This window comes from Pieris napi, chromosome 4 (genome assembly GCF_905475465.1).
Source record: "Pieris napi chromosome 4, ilPieNapi1.2, whole genome shotgun sequence".
In the NCBI taxonomy this organism is placed as follows: Eukaryota; Metazoa; Arthropoda; class Insecta; order Lepidoptera; family Pieridae; genus Pieris; species Pieris napi.
In genome coordinates this window covers 11,513,601-11,530,062 of record NC_062237.1, presented here as the reverse complement: position 1 = coordinate 11,530,062, position 16,462 = coordinate 11,513,601, and the positions used below count along the sequence as shown (strand labels likewise).

The window sequence follows — 16,462 nt, the reverse complement described above, 5'->3', positions numbered from 1 at the left end:
ACTGTCGAAAGATTGTGAACCTCAACGAACTGCTTACAATTTAACGTATTATTATTCGGTAGATTGTACTACACTAACTTAGTTATCATTCAAACTTCTTTGGTCAATTACAGATTAATTTTACTTCCCAACAATTTCATATAACTACCGAATAATAATACGTTAATTTGTAAGCAGTTCGTTGAGGTTCACAATCTTTCGACGGTTTACAATCTCGCGAGATAGATTACAATCTAACGGTTTTTACAATTTTACGGTGACATATACAGAGTTTTATATGTGGCTATTTGATGTACAAACTTTTAGATGTACTATAACTTTACGACAAGAAGTGTTGGTTAAAACAGTGTGGGACTTGTGACTAAACGATTTCTTCAGGGTCTGTCACCGCTGGAGTATAGGTCTCGATTTCAGATATATTCTTGATCATTCAATTACTTGACATAGTGCGCGGACAATTAAATGTGTTCGCTTTAGTAGCGGAAGCAGCATGAGTTCGCGAACAACGAGTGTGTGCGCGTCGACACGAGTCCACTAGTGCCGTGTGCGCGTACATAAGTTGACAGCGAATATTTTAGCAAAGTTCGCGCACTATTTGTTATTGTTCGCTTGAATGAGTCGACCAAAACAAACATTTCGTCATAGTCGTAGAATCGTGACGGATCTGACAAATAGTAAACTTTACAGGGCAGCCATTTCAAAATAATATAATCATGTTAATTTTTTTGTCCTCACCGTTTAAACTCATATTCTGTAATTATGAAAATTGGCATACAAGCAAGCAAAAGGAATTGTTTTGAAACAAAATAAAAATAATAACAAAAATTACACAGTTTTTTTAGAAAAATTACATGTTTCTATCAAATACGTCACATTACCGACTGATTAATTTAAAACACATGGATTTTTTAAAGTAGCCGTAATATTTAGTCAATGTAGAATCCAAATATGATAAAAAGTTTTGTTTTTTTTTTCAAATCCGACATTGTTCTACGATTATGACGATTTGTGCCGTACGAATTACGATGTGCAACAATGTGCCGCACAGTTTAGCATTAAGGTGGAATCGTACCGTTAGGTAGAATGCCTAGAGCGACACCTGACGGCTTTTTACAAAGCTTTGAGTGGATTTGCATTTGATAGGTACCAGTGAGGTTCTACAATTCTCTATAATGTTGCTGTAATACATAATTATGTTTATTACTTAATTTAAATAGCATAACCATGGTCCAGAAACGAGATGCTGACGATATAATCGATTGGTAAATCAATTTATTTACTCACGGTAATACCATTTGTAGAGTGATTATTAATGCTTTGTTTTATTTAGCTATTATCGCACCAATTATTGAGTGAATCATTTTATTCAGGGTCAATTATTAGAGAGATTTACAATTTATGTTTTCCATGCACCATTTTTTTATTTCGCTTATTTCTTCCTTAGATACGCTAGCAACGACAGTTGATAACACAAAGAAAGCAGCGGAAACAGCACTGAACACAGCAAAAGGTAAGTACTTAAGATATCATTTAAAAAGCGCTATCTTTAAGGATTTTTCCTATAGACCTATAGGCTAGGAGCCGGATTTGTGCAGGAAGATAGAAGACAATTTGGGTTACCTATAAATTGACACCCTTATTCAGTATAATCCTTTATAAAAGTTGAAAATAAACTGTTATTATTAATAAATAAAAGCCATTAATGCATCTTAAATTAAATGCTTAGAAAAATGAATATGCCTGAATAATAAATTAAAAAATATTAATATTTAATATCAATCTTTAATTTTATTATTATTATCAACATCAACTAAGGCCCATATCCTAATTCGTATGACAAGTGACAACCTCGACTCTCTGTCAAATGTGTCAAACTCATACTGAAAAAGGCTTGACAGTACTTTGAAAGACCAAAATAACCACTAAGTAAACCTCTTGCTGCCTGAAGGGCTACACCATAGTATAAATTCCTTTCTAAATTCTTTATATCTATCGGCTACGGCTATTTACAGCTTGCAGCAGCTCAAAATTTTTCCATTCTTGGCGTACTCTAGCGAGGCGAATCGGCATAGGATACGCTATTTTTGTTATATCGTTCTATGCCTTCTATAAAAACTTCTGCGCAAATAAAGCATTATTTTACTAATAGAAGCTTTCGTATCAATTCAACTACGTCGAATTAAATATATATTTTACAATAATAACACCATTAAAATCAAAAAACTAAATATATAAATATGAGTCAAAGGAAAATTACCGGTTAATTTGGTCCTTTGTGGAGATTTTTGTTGTGATGACAAATTTATAAATAAGTTCATATAGATAACGTGTGTTTAAATTGATGTTTGTGTACAGACCTTGAAAAGTTAGCGCTTTTTGACCTTGTTTATCATATAGGACCTAAAAACAATGCATGTATTGTAGATACGCTCAGTAGCACAGTAGACACTACTAAGAGCACAGCACAGTCTGTTGTGGATACGGGAAAGAGTTACGCAACTGGGGCAAAAGGTATTTCTATATAACTAATTATGCTTTATATAAAAACTCTTTGTTTAAGCTATAAAGTTCGATTTTCAAACATTTCTATAACTTGCATGACTCTTCTTTCTTTTGTTTTATACTTCCAAATTTGAAATTAGCACAGTATAGTAATTTTTTTTAAATATTACGTATTATTTGTAATCAGATAATTCTACTGTCTGAATTGAGCTATAATTACAGAATAATCTGTTTTTATCGTTATCATAATCGAAACAAATCTCGTTTGGCCCAATCTATATTTAAAATTGAATACATGGTAGAAACAGGCAGATTGTCGTAAAGATCGGTCGTGATATATTAAAATAAATTAGTATAAAAGCAAAATAGTATTTTAATTTGTATTTTATTGTAGAAAGTTCTGATAATTCAATAGAAATGTCCAAGGAAATTGGAGATTCGTTTTTAGAGACAACTAAACAATATGTCTCTAGTGTTAAAGGTAAGAAAGAAATAATTATTTATTACCGAAATTTTACAATATCTAGATTTTTGAGCCACAGTTTTCCAAAGCTTATGTCAATGACTTCAGATAGCCATTTCCATCCGTCTAAACTTTTCAAAGAATTTTCTTTTATACACATTTAAAATTAGTAATACTATATAAATGATACTCATATTTTTATGTTGAACATGAATACTTCGGTTTTGCGTTAGTTTTAGAATTGTGAAGTTTTTTCTAACAAATTGATATATGTATAAATATTTTAAATACAATTGTAAATAAAGTAGAAGACAGGCAGAACACTGCACAAACGGTATTCGAAACTTTACAAGTCTTAATACGTATTTAATATAAATATTTTCATATATGTACACATAACTCACATTCTTAACAAACATAGTAATAATAGTAAAAATTAATGGTCCCTGTGACAGTGTAGCTGTAATGCTGGCAGAATTTACTTGCTGTAGTGCAATCCTTTTTGTTGGACGTTGAAAGCACCAGCTCGGGTCACCGGTATTATCTACCAAGCGCCAACTTAAATCTTTAATTAGCACCTGTACACTTCAAAGGGAACAAAATCAAAGTTAAAGGAAAAAAACATATTATTTTTTGCCCGCGTCAGCTTTTGTGCTTGTCCGGGAGAGCTGAGACGGGTCTAACCGGGCCCGTTTTGATATTAAATTTTATACGCAGTAATTAAAATAATAATATACATTTTTATAAAAAAACCATTAAAATATATTTAGTTGGTACATCATATACAGTGAAAAATACTAAGGATGATAATAAAAGTTATTTTGATACTGCTAAAGGTATTTCCATAGCATATTGAACTTTAGCAACAGAAAGATAAAATAAATATAATTAAGTAATCTTATCACTTAATTATATTTAGAATTGATGATAAAGACAGACAGACAGACGGGTATGCGGGGTCAAAGGTAAATAAATATAAACAAACAATGTTTTGAAGTTCCTATAAATATAAATTCAATTTATTTATTGTAACAGTTGACGATAACTGCGGCAAAGGTTACTTAGATAGTGTGAAAGGTAAAACTTGGAAAGTTATTCAAAATATATACATAGTGATAGAATTTAAAATAAATTTATTGAAGTGAAACTTCTTTATCGGGGTTGGAAAAAAATTTAGTGTAACATTTTTCGGTTACGCGTCACATGTTTCGGTTACGCGTCACATTTGACCGTTACGCGTTTCTTTTTCTCGTCGGTTGATTCGAAGAGATTCTAAACCATTAATAACAAAAAATTATAATAACTATAACAATGATACTAAAAATGATATTACAATTTATGAAATTCTGTAATAATCTTAGTGGTAATAAGGTAAAATGAAATAATTGTATATTTGTATTCAAGTCTGTGATATTAAAAGCCTTTTGTTAAACTTTATCTAATTTAACTTTATTTAACCAATTTCTGTAAAGTTAGTTGCATATAGATAATTTTTCGAAAAATAAGGTCATAAAGAAGTTTCACTTCTAACGTGTGTACACTAGTACACGCACATTTTTTATTATTTTACATACATCAAGTACTATAAAAGTTGCTCAAAATACTGTCCACTCGGTGTTTAATACTAGTTAAAGTTACTTAGGTCCGAATACAAGTATAAAATAAATTTGGTTGTCTGTTAATTCGGTTTACGGACGATAATTTTACGTAATAACGTCAATTTGTGCCAAAAATGAGGTTTTATTAACGGTACGGTGGTATATTTATATTTCCGGAACGAAGTGTGAAATATTTTATAAGTGTTTGTGCTGTACTGTGCTAATATCAAAATCCTGTGTCTTTATATAATCCTAATGCGTGCTTTATACTCTTTTACTATCCTATCCTAATAAAGGTACGGTGATTTTTGTTAAGCGTTTTTTCACCATAAGACCATCAATATTAACTGTTTAAAACGATTCTTGTATCGCTCCATAGATTCTGTATCAAGTACTGTAGATAGCACAAAGATGTCCGCTCAAAGTACCTTAGAAACAGGGAAATCTTACTTCGATTCCACAAAAGGTAACACAGATTCTATTTACATTTCCATTCATAAACTTTTTAACAATTGGAACGGAACTGGAATTAACAGAATGAAGTTGCCCACGGAAGATGCTACGGCATTGGATATAATTTAAAAACAACATTCGAATAATAATATAATTTATGTTACAATTAATGTAAGAGAATAATAATAAATATTTATTTATTTAATTTTTCAAATGTAAACTGAACTTTACTGACTATAATGACTCCTTTTCCAGTCTTTGATTATTTAATTGTAATTAATTATTTGCATGCAATCAAAAACTATTTTTAATAATGCCCAAGAAGTATAACTTCTTACGCGCGTACATAAGTACACGCACTCTTTTTTATATCCAGTTAGAGTAGAATACCTAGTTCTATTATGATTAATGTGGGCAATGGCCCGATTAACACTAAGCTTATCACACACAAAGACTTTCTTCTTTACAAAAATTTCAATAGTAGAATAAAACAAAATTAATATTTTTTAGACTCCGTTACAAATACTATTCAATCAACGGTAGACACGACAAAGCAAACGGCTCAATCAGCCGTTGATACGGGAAAATCATATGTCACTAGTGCCAAAGGTAGTTATTACACTTATCCAAAAAATAGTAATAAAACCATAACATATCTAAGTAATTATGTTATTCTAGATACATTATCAAGCACAGTAGAAGCTGCACAAAAATCAGCACAATCTGCTTTTGATACTGGAAAGAGTTACGTAGATACAGCTAAAGGTAATACAATATAAATGAGTTAATAAACAAAATAGATTTGTTTATAATAATCGAATCTTTTAAAGAATCCGTAGGGGTGAACAAAAATGCAAGCGTCGAAGCAAGCAAATCGTATATAGATTCTGCCAAAGGTACTGTTGAATGTGGAAAGTAGTTTTCAATGCATCTAACGTAATAAGTTTTTGCTGTATCTTAACATGTTGATGGAGCTAGTATAAAATAGTGATTTATTGTGTAACGTTTGGTTTCTGCTGCTAACAATATTTATTAGGCACGCTAATTACATTACATATCACAGTTGTCGTCTAAATCAATGCCAAAGTCATCTTCTAACATAAAAAAATCATAAAATAAACACCGACTCCAATTGTTTTTGTTCTAATTTACCTTGAGTGTTCTTTTGGCATATTGTTTTATATTTTGCCATTTATGTTATTAATTTTGTTACATTTTCGTTGGCAATTCTTAGAGATATCATTTCTTATGTTGCTGTAGATACTGTTACAAGCACTGTTGATAGTACAAAGAAAGCTGCTCAAAGTACAATGGAAACCGGAAAATCTTACGTTGACTCTGCTAAAGGTAATAAACGTACTTAAGAGTATCTTGTTTCATTCAAAAGCTTGCTTAGGCTAATCCATTTATGTCTCATAGATACCGTTCAAAGCACATTTAAGAGCACAGTAGATACAGCAAAAAGCACAGCCAATTCTGTAGTCGAAACTGGAAAATCTTACGTCGATACAGCTAAAGGTAACCTGAAAAGACGATCATGTAGTTGCCATATTAGAATTAGAAATTAAATATCAATTAATTTTCATAGACTCTGTCACCAGCACTGTAGATTCTACCAAAAAAACGGCCACGTCAGTTGTCGATACTGGGTCATCATACATTGGTGCAGCTAAAGGTAGAGTCGACGTAAATTAAATGTTTTAAGCAAATTGTTCATTACGCTTTATCACGTCTTCATTTTAGATACTGTGACTAATACCGTACAAAGCACATTTGATGTAACAAAGAATGTTGCCCAAGCCGCTGTTGAAAAAGGCACTGCTCTTGTAGGCACCGCTAAAGGTATTTTTTTGTGTGCGTTTGATTAAACTCGATCGCTAGCCCCTAACATTTTATGTTCGCTTTTAGACACCGTAGTACATGCCGTAGATACGACAAAATCTGTCGCACAAGGCGCAGTAGACACAACTAAAACTGCAGCACAAAGCGCAGTGGACACGACCAAATCTGTAGCACAAAATATTGTAGAAAAGGGCACGTCATTAGTAGGCACTGCTAGAGGTATTCGTGTGTGCTTATCTAAGTTTTTGCTGTTTCAAAATCCATTTATTTTGCCAAAGCATTAAGTTTTATTATTAATTTGTAGACACCGTAGCAAGCACTGTTGATTCTACCAAAAATGTAGCAGCATCAGCAGCTGATAAAGGATTTGGCTTAATTAATAGTGCTAAAGGTACACATTATATTTTAGTTTTTTCTTCCTTTTTTATTATTTGTTTAGTTTTTTTTAAGATTTATCAATTATTTATACTTTGATTTTTATTTGTAGAATCAGTTACAAATTCAGTCAATTCTACTGTAGATACTTCTAAATCAGTAGCAACATCTGCGTACGATAAAGGAACTTCATATGTTAGCTCCGCGAAAGGTACACTCAATTATGAAACTATTAACATAGATTCTCAAGAATATTTTATTCATGTATTCTCATTATTTTTAGACACAGTATCTAGCACGATAGATAGTACTAAAAATGTAGCAGCGTCAGCTGTCGATAAAGGAGTTTCTTTAGTAGGAAGTGCTAAAGGTAGATATTTTATAGATTTCGTTATTTTGTTTTATATTTTTTATTTCACTTTTATCATTTTTGTAGATTCAGTTACAAATACATTGTACGGTACAGTAGATGCTAGTAAGAACGTGGCTTCATCCGTTTATGAAAAAGGATCCTCATTAGTTGGTGCAGCAAAAGGTAGCTGAACATTTTATATGTCGTATATTTTTGAAGTGAAACTTCTTTTGGCGCATGAGGGTAAATTTTTTACGGATGAAACTCAATAGTAATATTAGCTTCAAGAAGATGTGCATGTGTCGAAGAAAAGGGAGAGAGCGATTGAGACCGATTAAGAGAGATATAGCCATGGAGCGAGAGTAGGGAGCGAGCCAGTGAGAACGATTGAGAGAGAGAGTAAGGGAGATCGAGAAAAAATACACGCTCTTGGTTGATGTATTCGTTTAGTAGTTACATATTAGAACTTTAGATGGCAATTCCGTCGCATAACGTCTTGTGCAGTAAACGCAGATTTGTTATTTATTCATATTAGCACGTATACAGTGTGAATATAGATATACAAATACATGGAGTGATCATATACTGGTACATGATCATCTATTGGGGCTTTTACCTTAGTAATAATTAATTTACAACGAAGTTTCACTTCTGACATGTGTTCTTTTTTCTATCATATGCTTATTAGTTAATTCATTTGTAGATACGGTAGCGAGCACTCTTGATACTACCAAAAACGTAGCGTCATCGGCAGTAGAAAAGGGCTCTTCTTTAGTTGGTAGTGCAAAAGGTATCCAATTTGCGTTAAATCGTCGTTTGTTATTAGCTCAATAAAAACCATATAATTGTTTATAGATTCAGTATCAAGCACAGTTCAAAATACAGTAGACACTACCAAGAATGTAGCTAGCGCAGTTTACGACAAGAGTGCGTCACTCGTTACGGGTGCAAAAGGTATTTCTTTGAAACCGTTATCAGGTTCTTGTTCCCCACTTTGCACAATGATAAACTTAGTGTTTTTATTTCTTTTCCTTTTATTTATTTTATTATTCTTCTGCATGCGATCTAATTAATGCTAACTCTTTATAGATACGGTCTCAAGTGTGGTGTCGGGTGATTCCAATGGTAAGGTTTTGGTTTATTTTAAATGTATTAACACAGGTGTCGCTGTTGGCTTTATAGTGTCTAACCCGATTTGTGTCAATTTTGTTGGAATTAGTGTCTCTAAAATTGTGTCCAGGTACGCTTAGTGTGTAGGAATATCAAAGAAGAGTGAAAACTCTATGGTTTTATTAAATACCGATTGTGTTTTATTTCTAACATTGTATGTGTTTGTGTATTTGGGTGCATAATCGTCGCTTTACATGTAGCTAAAATTTTGTGACGTTCAATAGATACCATTAACACGACGGTAGATCACACCAAGAAGGCTGCTGAAGATGCAAAAGAGAAGGCAAGGTTGGCTGCGGAGGCAGCAAAAGAAGAGGCTACACGAGTTGCTAGTAAGTTTTATGTGCTAACAATGAATGTTGCTGTCTTGGATTTTCTGGAAATGGTCATTGGTTATATAATTAGATATATATATAGGGTCAGGTGGGGTAAATGCGAGTACCATAACTAGATTGACTTGTTATTTTATGGTCTTTTACAATTTACAAATAATTTTTACTGTGAATATTAAACATGTTTTAGGCTTTTGTTTGATGTAATTACTTATATTTAATTATGGATGATTACAGATTAACTCTCTATTGCATTTTCCCGGTGTAAAGGGGTAAATGTAAAAAATATGTTAAAATTCTAATAGTGTAGATAGTTACTAATAGCAATAAAATACGCAAATTGAAATATACTTTGGTTTTTATAGCAACGAGATTGGTGAAAATCTGTCAATCCATCAGATTCAATAAGTTGTCAGAGTGTAGTGCAAGAAGTACTTTACGTGTATAAGAGATGCCAGCACTAGTTTCTTTTCTGTGAAAACAGTTAAAGTTATGGTATTACATTTGCCCCGTTCATGCATTTACCCCCACCTGACTATAGTTTGTTTGTTTTACTACATTTTTTACAATATGTTAAATAAAATTACTATAACATGTGCCCCTTGCCCTATTATATCTACCTATTCCTAATTCAAAGGACGTTTGCTTTCATATTTGTTTAATCGGTAGCAAATAACGAAATAAAACTTCTCTTTACCTAACGTCAAACTAGTCGCTGTCAAACAAATTTTTTGTCTATGACGTTTGACATTTTTGACAGCTACTTTGTCTAAAGGTTTTAATTTAGATGTCAAATTTTTGTTCCAATTTAACAAACTGGAGTTTAGCGCTAAAACTCAACTCTACCAATCACCCTAAATGTTGTCTTAATGTGTGAAGATAATATAGAAACAAGTTAAAAATTCTTTCCTTATATAACATCTACTAGCACTCCTACTCAAACGAGACAATTATTATACCATTACATACCATTGAACCAGATGCAGCAGTAGAAGAATCCAAGAAAGCAGCAGAAAAGGCTGCAGCAGATGCAAGCAATGCTGTTCACAGTACTGTCGACAACACATTAAAACGTATGGAAGCAGCCGCTGATGAAGGACTGAAGAATGCTGGCCACGTCGTTGATGGGAAACTTAAGGATGCCGACAAGTACCTCAATGAGAAACGTGAAAATGTAAGTATCAAATGTATGACGGAGGTTAAGAGGATATGTTCCTAGACAAAAAGGTTCTATAGGGAAACTAATTGTGGATGATTTCCTTTTAATCTGCTACTGTATATTAATTACATTATTATAGTTATGTTCCAGATTTTTTAAACTTACTTTATATTAAACCGCGTTATGTATTAGGGGCCGTTCAAGTATTACGTAAGCAGATTAACTGCAATTTATCCCCCTCTCTTGTCAGCAAAAGTAAGCAAAACTCTCAAAAATAATAGTACATAAATGTACTAATTTTATTAGTACGTATATTGTAGTAATCCTCGGAAATGCATTTCGTTTTCAAGCATAGACAATGTGTCGGTAATATGTGTAATGCCAAATAAGAAAAACAAAAAATTTGTGACAAATTGGTCTATAGCTTATAAGAGGTCCAACGCCCATGATAGCCCTAATACATTTTTTCTGAGTAATAAAAACTTAACTCACATTACCGAATTTCCCCATAAAAGGATACCATAGCGCAAAACTGAGGCAACATAGCCGTGATAAGCAATAATTGCCGCGTGTTTTGAAGCCACTTTGCGAGTTCGACTCAAAGCAAAAACAAATTTATTTAGGCGCGTGCATATCGTTAAAATGTGTTGTTTCCAAAGACCCACTTGCCCCTATAGTGCTTACGTAATACTTGAACGGCCCCTAACCCGGTGTACTTGGATTCGATACCAGGCAGAGTTAAAATTGTTTCGGATTGGCGCTGCTGCGCCATATATCTATATAACGTCTATAAAACAAAAATATTTGATAAATTTCAAAACCAAAAACCTTGTAAAGCTATAAATTTCGAAATAAACCAAAATTTTACATTTCCTATTACAGCTGGTCTCAAACTTGACATCAACAGCAAATGATGGCGCCGACGCGGCAGCGGGACTTCTTAGCAAAGGCCTGACTCAATTCTCTAAGTAAATCTTGTACTTGTAATCTAAATGTATTCCTTTGCTATATTCATTCGGGAAACTGACAGACTGCATTGTAAATAAAAATAATTATACACAGATTATATATAAACCACAGAGGCCCGCACGAACGTTACGTCAATACGATACTGTCAGTTTTTGACAGCTCGAAATCTATCTTACAATTTTCAGTTTCTATACAATAGCTATTCGATTTTGCGTCAGTGATGCCAACTTGAGGGTTCCCACCAAATTAAGGGAAATCCAAATGTGTTTTTTAGGGGTTACATTTATTTAGGTTTAAAGAATATGTATTTCTTTAAACAAACGATTCTATGTAATTTATTTAGCCTCGAACCCAATCAATAAACTATATTATATTAAAAAACAGCTATTTTATACTATTTAAATGTATTTTTACTCAAAGCACAACAAAAACTTTCTTTAATATCTATTAAAAACCTCTAAAATACAACTAGTATTTGAAGTTCTAGGGGGGAACATTCTGTAGAAGTTTGCATCACTGTTTTGAGTATTGTTCTTGCCTACAAAGCACAAAACCTTTATAATAATTTATTATCTGTTAAAGATACTTCAGACAATTTAATGTTGCAATTTGTTAGATTTCCCTTTGTGTCTCAATTAATTTAATCTCTACGTGTTAAACATTAGTTACTCAGTTTTGGCCTAACATATTGACGATTAAACGCTGTCAAGTCATATTTTAAGCTAGTTATAAGAATCTGTAAGCATTTGTATGCATTTTATCCATTTGCTTGGCTTAAGAAATGCCGTCCAATGATGCCTTTCCGATAATTGCACAATAGTCATAACATACAAATTACAAAATATGAAAAAATAAGCTAAGAGCTAAATTACTGTATCATGCTTTAATCGTGTGAAATTAATTTTTGATATTGAAACATTTCGCAAACTATATATTACCTATATGCGTCTATATCTTACTATTTATGCATACAATTATGTATCTTATGTTAAATTTATATGTTATATATTTTATTGGAAATTATTTAAGCTAAGTTAAGCAAATTTCATTGATCTTTGTTGTTGAATAAATCATTGTCACCCCAATTTAGTTTTATTTGTAATTATTCTGTTCGTAGTGGAGTTTTTAAATGAAATATATTTCCTAAGGTATTGTATAATATTATGTCTGAAAATTTGGATCAAAATTTAATAAATAATTATAAAAAAACATCTGGATGAACGAATATGAGATTTTTTTTTTAAATTTACTTCAAATTAAAACGAAGTTTTAAAGATGTACATTTCTGTCATACATGATGTTTGCATACGTAACTGTTTACGAAGCGCAGGCAAGGGAAGCCCAAATTGTTGATTTGGTTGTTGCATTATACTCAAAAGATTTTTTTTTCATAATATTTATTTCCTTATTTTCTATTTATACAATAACTTAAAGCTAATACAATAGAAAAGTAACATATAAAAATTTCAACTAAGAACAAATACAAATTACATATAAACAAAACAAGAAAACATAAAACCTAATGCAATCTTAAGAATTCACTCAGAGTTCAATAGGTCAGACTCACATCACACATGCATAGGATTGATCCTGTTAGCTCACTTCCGCTGCGAAACTCAAACTTTGAAACCGCATTACTTTCGCGAGAAACTTATACCACCAGTCAAAATTGACCAGATTTGTATTTACTTAATCACCCTGATTACAAAAAGAACACAAAAAACTAAGATTCAAGAATTGTTTATATTTTTTAAATAACATTTAAGTAAGATTAGTTCCGACTCCGAAAGCGACGACATTTTCGATTGTTATTTCTCTACTGGTCCGTCCTGGAGGTTACGCTAATAGTTTTGCGTAAATGATGTACTGTTGCACAGCGACTCTCGCGCAGCGGTTTCGCAGCTGAGGTGTACCTACAGCATGAGGGTGCGCAAGACGCGCGTAAATGGTGCTTTCCAAAGTAAATTTGTACGCGCTCGCGGCACTGCTAGCAATTGCGATCGCTTACCACGCCGAGTGTGGTTATTTGGTATTTGCAGATCCAGTCTCCAACATTTCCCCATAATATACCTATATACACCACCTTTAAGGATCTGAAACAAATATATGTGATACCTCTAACTATCACCTCTAACCTCATCGGGTAAGGATGAGTGCACCCACACTCCATACAACCTCACGGAATGAAGATAGCGTAACCTAATATACCTAACGTAAACTCAAAAAAAGATTTTCTATAAAATGCTAAAAAAATTATCGTTGGCTTCACCGCGTTATTGATTCGGTGTATTGCAAGTCACATGACAGATAGGGATTGCGTTGCATTTCCCCCTATTCATATATATTTCCCCCTTAGTTTGGTGGTGAAACCGCAAGTTGGCGATCTGTTAAATTTAGTAAATTTTTCGCCGCGGGACTTCTTTAGTGGCGCGGACCAGGGTTCACAACCTGAAGCCAGGCAGTTATCGTACCAGGGCCGTAAAATTATCGTATATGTGATCCATATACGATAAATTATCGTACAGTCAGGAAAATGGCTAAAAATACTTTAAAAAATCATATGAAACGTGAAAATAAAATGTTGCAAACGATTTATAGTTTAAATCTTGTAAACTTGTGCTTTTCAAATTGAAAAAAATAATAATAATTAATCTCTTCCGTCAAAGAGGAACAAAAATACGCAATATTTTCTCGTTGAACAATATGGTGTTCGCTCTAAATATACCTATTGTCTGTAAACATCGCATATTATTTTTATCACTTAAAATTCGTTAGGTATTAAAATATTATCGAAGACTTCCAAATCTGCGTCACCATACAAATCGTGAATTTTTTGGCTGTGCATCTGATGCGTTTTTGTGTTTTTACTGTGTACATTAACGCTTTGTTCATCTGCTGTAGTTGCCTTGTGACAGCATAAGTTCCTAATAGAAAAATAAGCCAATAGATGGCACTGATACTAAAAACTGTAATTGTTATTGGGCTATCTGTGTAATCATCAAATTTTTTATCAGACTGGAAATTATCGTACAATCTGCGTACGATAGTCATGTACCATCGTACATCGTACGTATAGTCCTTTTCATGAAAGAAGTCCCCCAGACGCGGCGCTGCAATCGCATAACGTAATGTTGCCATTTATGAGTAAAAAATATACCTATTTTATTTACATTTAGCAGATGTAATTTATCAAATATTATTTTCTATATACTTCGATGAAACAATATTTCTGTTATGTAAAAAGCATATTTTCATTTACATATTATCGGTGTTCTTTATATTAGCGGTGTTCTACCTACTTACAGGGAAAAGATGAGAAAATAGGGTAAAGAAAAGCAATACAATTTTTTATTCAGAGTTTTATTGCATAATTGTTGGGTTACAATTTTTTTCGAAGTACACGCCGCTATTATACCTTCGTTTATAATTCTTGTTACAGTTTTCTCTGACGCACCTGCAATTAAATTATGAACAGTTAAAAATAATAGTAACTTTAAGTTTATAATGCATATGTAATAAGTATATGTTTTAATTTCAGTTACCTAGTTTCATCACGTTATGTATTTATTCAATTTTGTCGCAAAAACGAATTTATATCATAAAAGTCCCATTAATACAGCAAAAAATTATTAAATGGCAACTCTAAAAAGTACCCGTTATGGCGCCGACTCTCTTCCGAACATTGTTTAGTGGTATTAAAACACCTTGATTCTTATGTTCCGCTTCACAGAACTCTTTCACCTTTAATATCATTTCTCGAGCCGAACTTATTACAACTTTTGGCATTGTAATCAATCTTTAAAATGCACTAAGCTAGTTAAAAATTCACAAAAATCTACCACAACAAACGAACTTCATAACATCGACGAATGACAACATTGCCGACCTGTCAAATTTAGTTCCAAAAATCACCGCGGGACTTCTTTCATGAAAAGCACTATAGTTATGAAATTATCGCAAATGTACGATAATTATCGTACGGTTGTGAACCCTGGCGCGGACTCTAATCAACGTCATTTACAATAATAAACCACAGATGCGATAAGCGGTATGACAGCAGACAGCCCGTAAACATAATTCAAACTTCAATTTAAGATTTTGAATCTGATAAACTTGTACAATTATAGTTCTTGGTATTTTTTATTATCTTGTTGAAAATGTCTTTACTATCAACTAAAGCATTTTCTATTCTTAAAAATGCAGTGACTTCTCCCTACATTCGAGCATTATCAGTGACTAGTAAATTAAATATAAAAGAACGTAAGTTGCAAAAATTAAAACCTATATAGTTGTGTAGTAAATCATAACCTTATACTTTATCATTTCTTGCAGTACGTGAATACAAAGAGGGAAATAAATTAATTATTGAAGGTGTAAGCTTGCCGTCACCGAGATCAGAACTGTTAGTTAGAGCAGAGAAGATTCCAGATTTAGTACCGACCAAAGACAGTGAAAAATCCTTATGTTACATGTGTAAATTAGATCTGGATGTTAAACACACAGATGTTCTGATACTTAGCCAGTTCGTTCGCAGTGATGGATGTATGTTACCGCGTCGAATTACTGGGTTGTGTCGTATGCAGCAGAAAAAAGTTGGCAAAATGGTTACAATGGCTCAAAAAGCAGGTTTGTTTTAAAACATTACCAACATGTAGAGGTTTTTCAAGGGTTGATGTCAGACCTTGATGGCCTATTTTTAAGGAAATATCAAAATGGAAAAGCTTAGTTACTATACACTTACAGTGGTAATAGTAGTAATAGTTTACTTATTTATTATTGATTTTTTCAGGTCTTATGATTAACCTTACACCATCTTATTGCAAAAAAGACCCGAGAAAGAGGTATGGTTATAAAAAATTTAATACTTACTATGACGAGAAGACCATTTTTTGGAAGAGAATTCCAAACCAAAATGACAGGTTTAAGCGTTAAGGATAGAAATTATTGTATGTAATAACTATTTAGTTAATTAGGATATAAATTATACAGAAGATATAAAAATGTATGTAATGTGTCATTTACAGCCTAAAAGAAAGTGTTTGAAAAAAAATTTCTTTAGATTTTAGTTTAATTTTGTTAATTCTTTATGCACTTGAGCTTTACTCTCTGTAGGTGTTTCTTTTTTATTGTTCCATATTAGGGTTGCCTGGAAGAAAGCGCTTGTTAGCTATAAAGCCGCCAGTTGCCTTATAACTTAATATGTAACCTGCTTCCTTTATACGTATGTTTTTGTATAAGGTAATAAAG

General features: G+C 32.5%; 2 protein-coding genes across 51 annotated transcripts in view; both read left to right on the top strand.

Moving 5' to 3' along the window:
• Positions 1–12,300, top strand: part of LOC125049047 (perilipin-4) — a 33,296-nt gene extending 20,996 nt beyond the window's left edge. For 2 of the 50 annotated variants that reach the window (XM_047648064.1, XM_047648063.1), the window contains 22 exons: positions 1,445–1,510; positions 2,425–2,511; positions 2,897–2,983; positions 4,943–5,029; positions 5,527–5,625; positions 5,695–5,781; positions 5,847–5,912; positions 6,277–6,363; positions 6,436–6,534; positions 6,605–6,691; positions 6,760–6,858; positions 6,898–7,077; positions 7,163–7,249; positions 7,346–7,444; positions 7,517–7,603; positions 7,670–7,768; positions 8,289–8,375; positions 8,441–8,539; positions 8,675–8,710; positions 8,980–9,087; positions 10,068–10,261; positions 11,129–12,300. In XM_047648064.1, coding sequence (XP_047504020.1) covers positions 1,445–1,510; positions 2,425–2,511; positions 2,897–2,983; positions 4,943–5,029; positions 5,527–5,625; positions 5,695–5,781; positions 5,847–5,912; positions 6,277–6,363; positions 6,436–6,534; positions 6,605–6,691; positions 6,760–6,858; positions 6,898–7,077; positions 7,163–7,249; positions 7,346–7,444; positions 7,517–7,603; positions 7,670–7,768; positions 8,289–8,375; positions 8,441–8,539; positions 8,675–8,710; positions 8,980–9,087; positions 10,068–10,261; positions 11,129–11,218 — 2,117 coding nt within the window. In that variant the 3' untranslated portion in view covers positions 11,219–12,300. The remainder of the gene's footprint in view (positions 1–1,444; positions 1,511–2,424; positions 2,512–2,896; positions 2,984–4,942; positions 5,030–5,526; positions 5,626–5,694; positions 5,782–5,846; positions 5,913–6,276; positions 6,364–6,435; positions 6,535–6,604; positions 6,692–6,759; positions 6,859–6,897; positions 7,078–7,162; positions 7,250–7,345; positions 7,445–7,516; positions 7,604–7,669; positions 7,769–8,288; positions 8,376–8,440; positions 8,540–8,674; positions 8,711–8,979; positions 9,088–10,067; positions 10,262–11,128) is intronic. The other 48 variants (XM_047648065.1, XM_047648078.1, XM_047648074.1 and 45 more) reach the window with 48 other exon arrangements.
• Positions 12,301–15,317: 3,017 nt separating this feature from the next.
• On the top strand, positions 15,318–16,275 carry LOC125048718 (28S ribosomal protein S18a, mitochondrial). Its single transcript, XM_047647552.1, has 3 exons — positions 15,318–15,475; positions 15,548–15,841; positions 16,005–16,275. Exons 1-3 carry the CDS (start codon positions 15,373–15,375, stop codon positions 16,145–16,147), a joined length of 540 nt encoding a protein of 179 aa, XP_047503508.1. The 5' UTR covers positions 15,318–15,372; the 3' UTR covers positions 16,148–16,275.
• Positions 16,276–16,462: the final 187 nt, after the last annotated feature.

Coding starts and splice junctions, on each gene's coding strand:
- LOC125048718 (XM_047647552.1), top strand. CDS start 15,373: ATGTCTTTACTATCAACTAAAGCATTTTCTATTCTTAAAAATGCAGTG. Junction 15,476..15,547: donor TAAATTAAATATAAAAGAAC/GTAAGTTGCAAA, acceptor CATTTCTTGCAG/TACGTGAATACAAAGAGGGA. Junction 15,842..16,004: donor TACAATGGCTCAAAAAGCAG/GTTTGTTTTAAA, acceptor TGATTTTTTCAG/GTCTTATGATTAACCTTACA.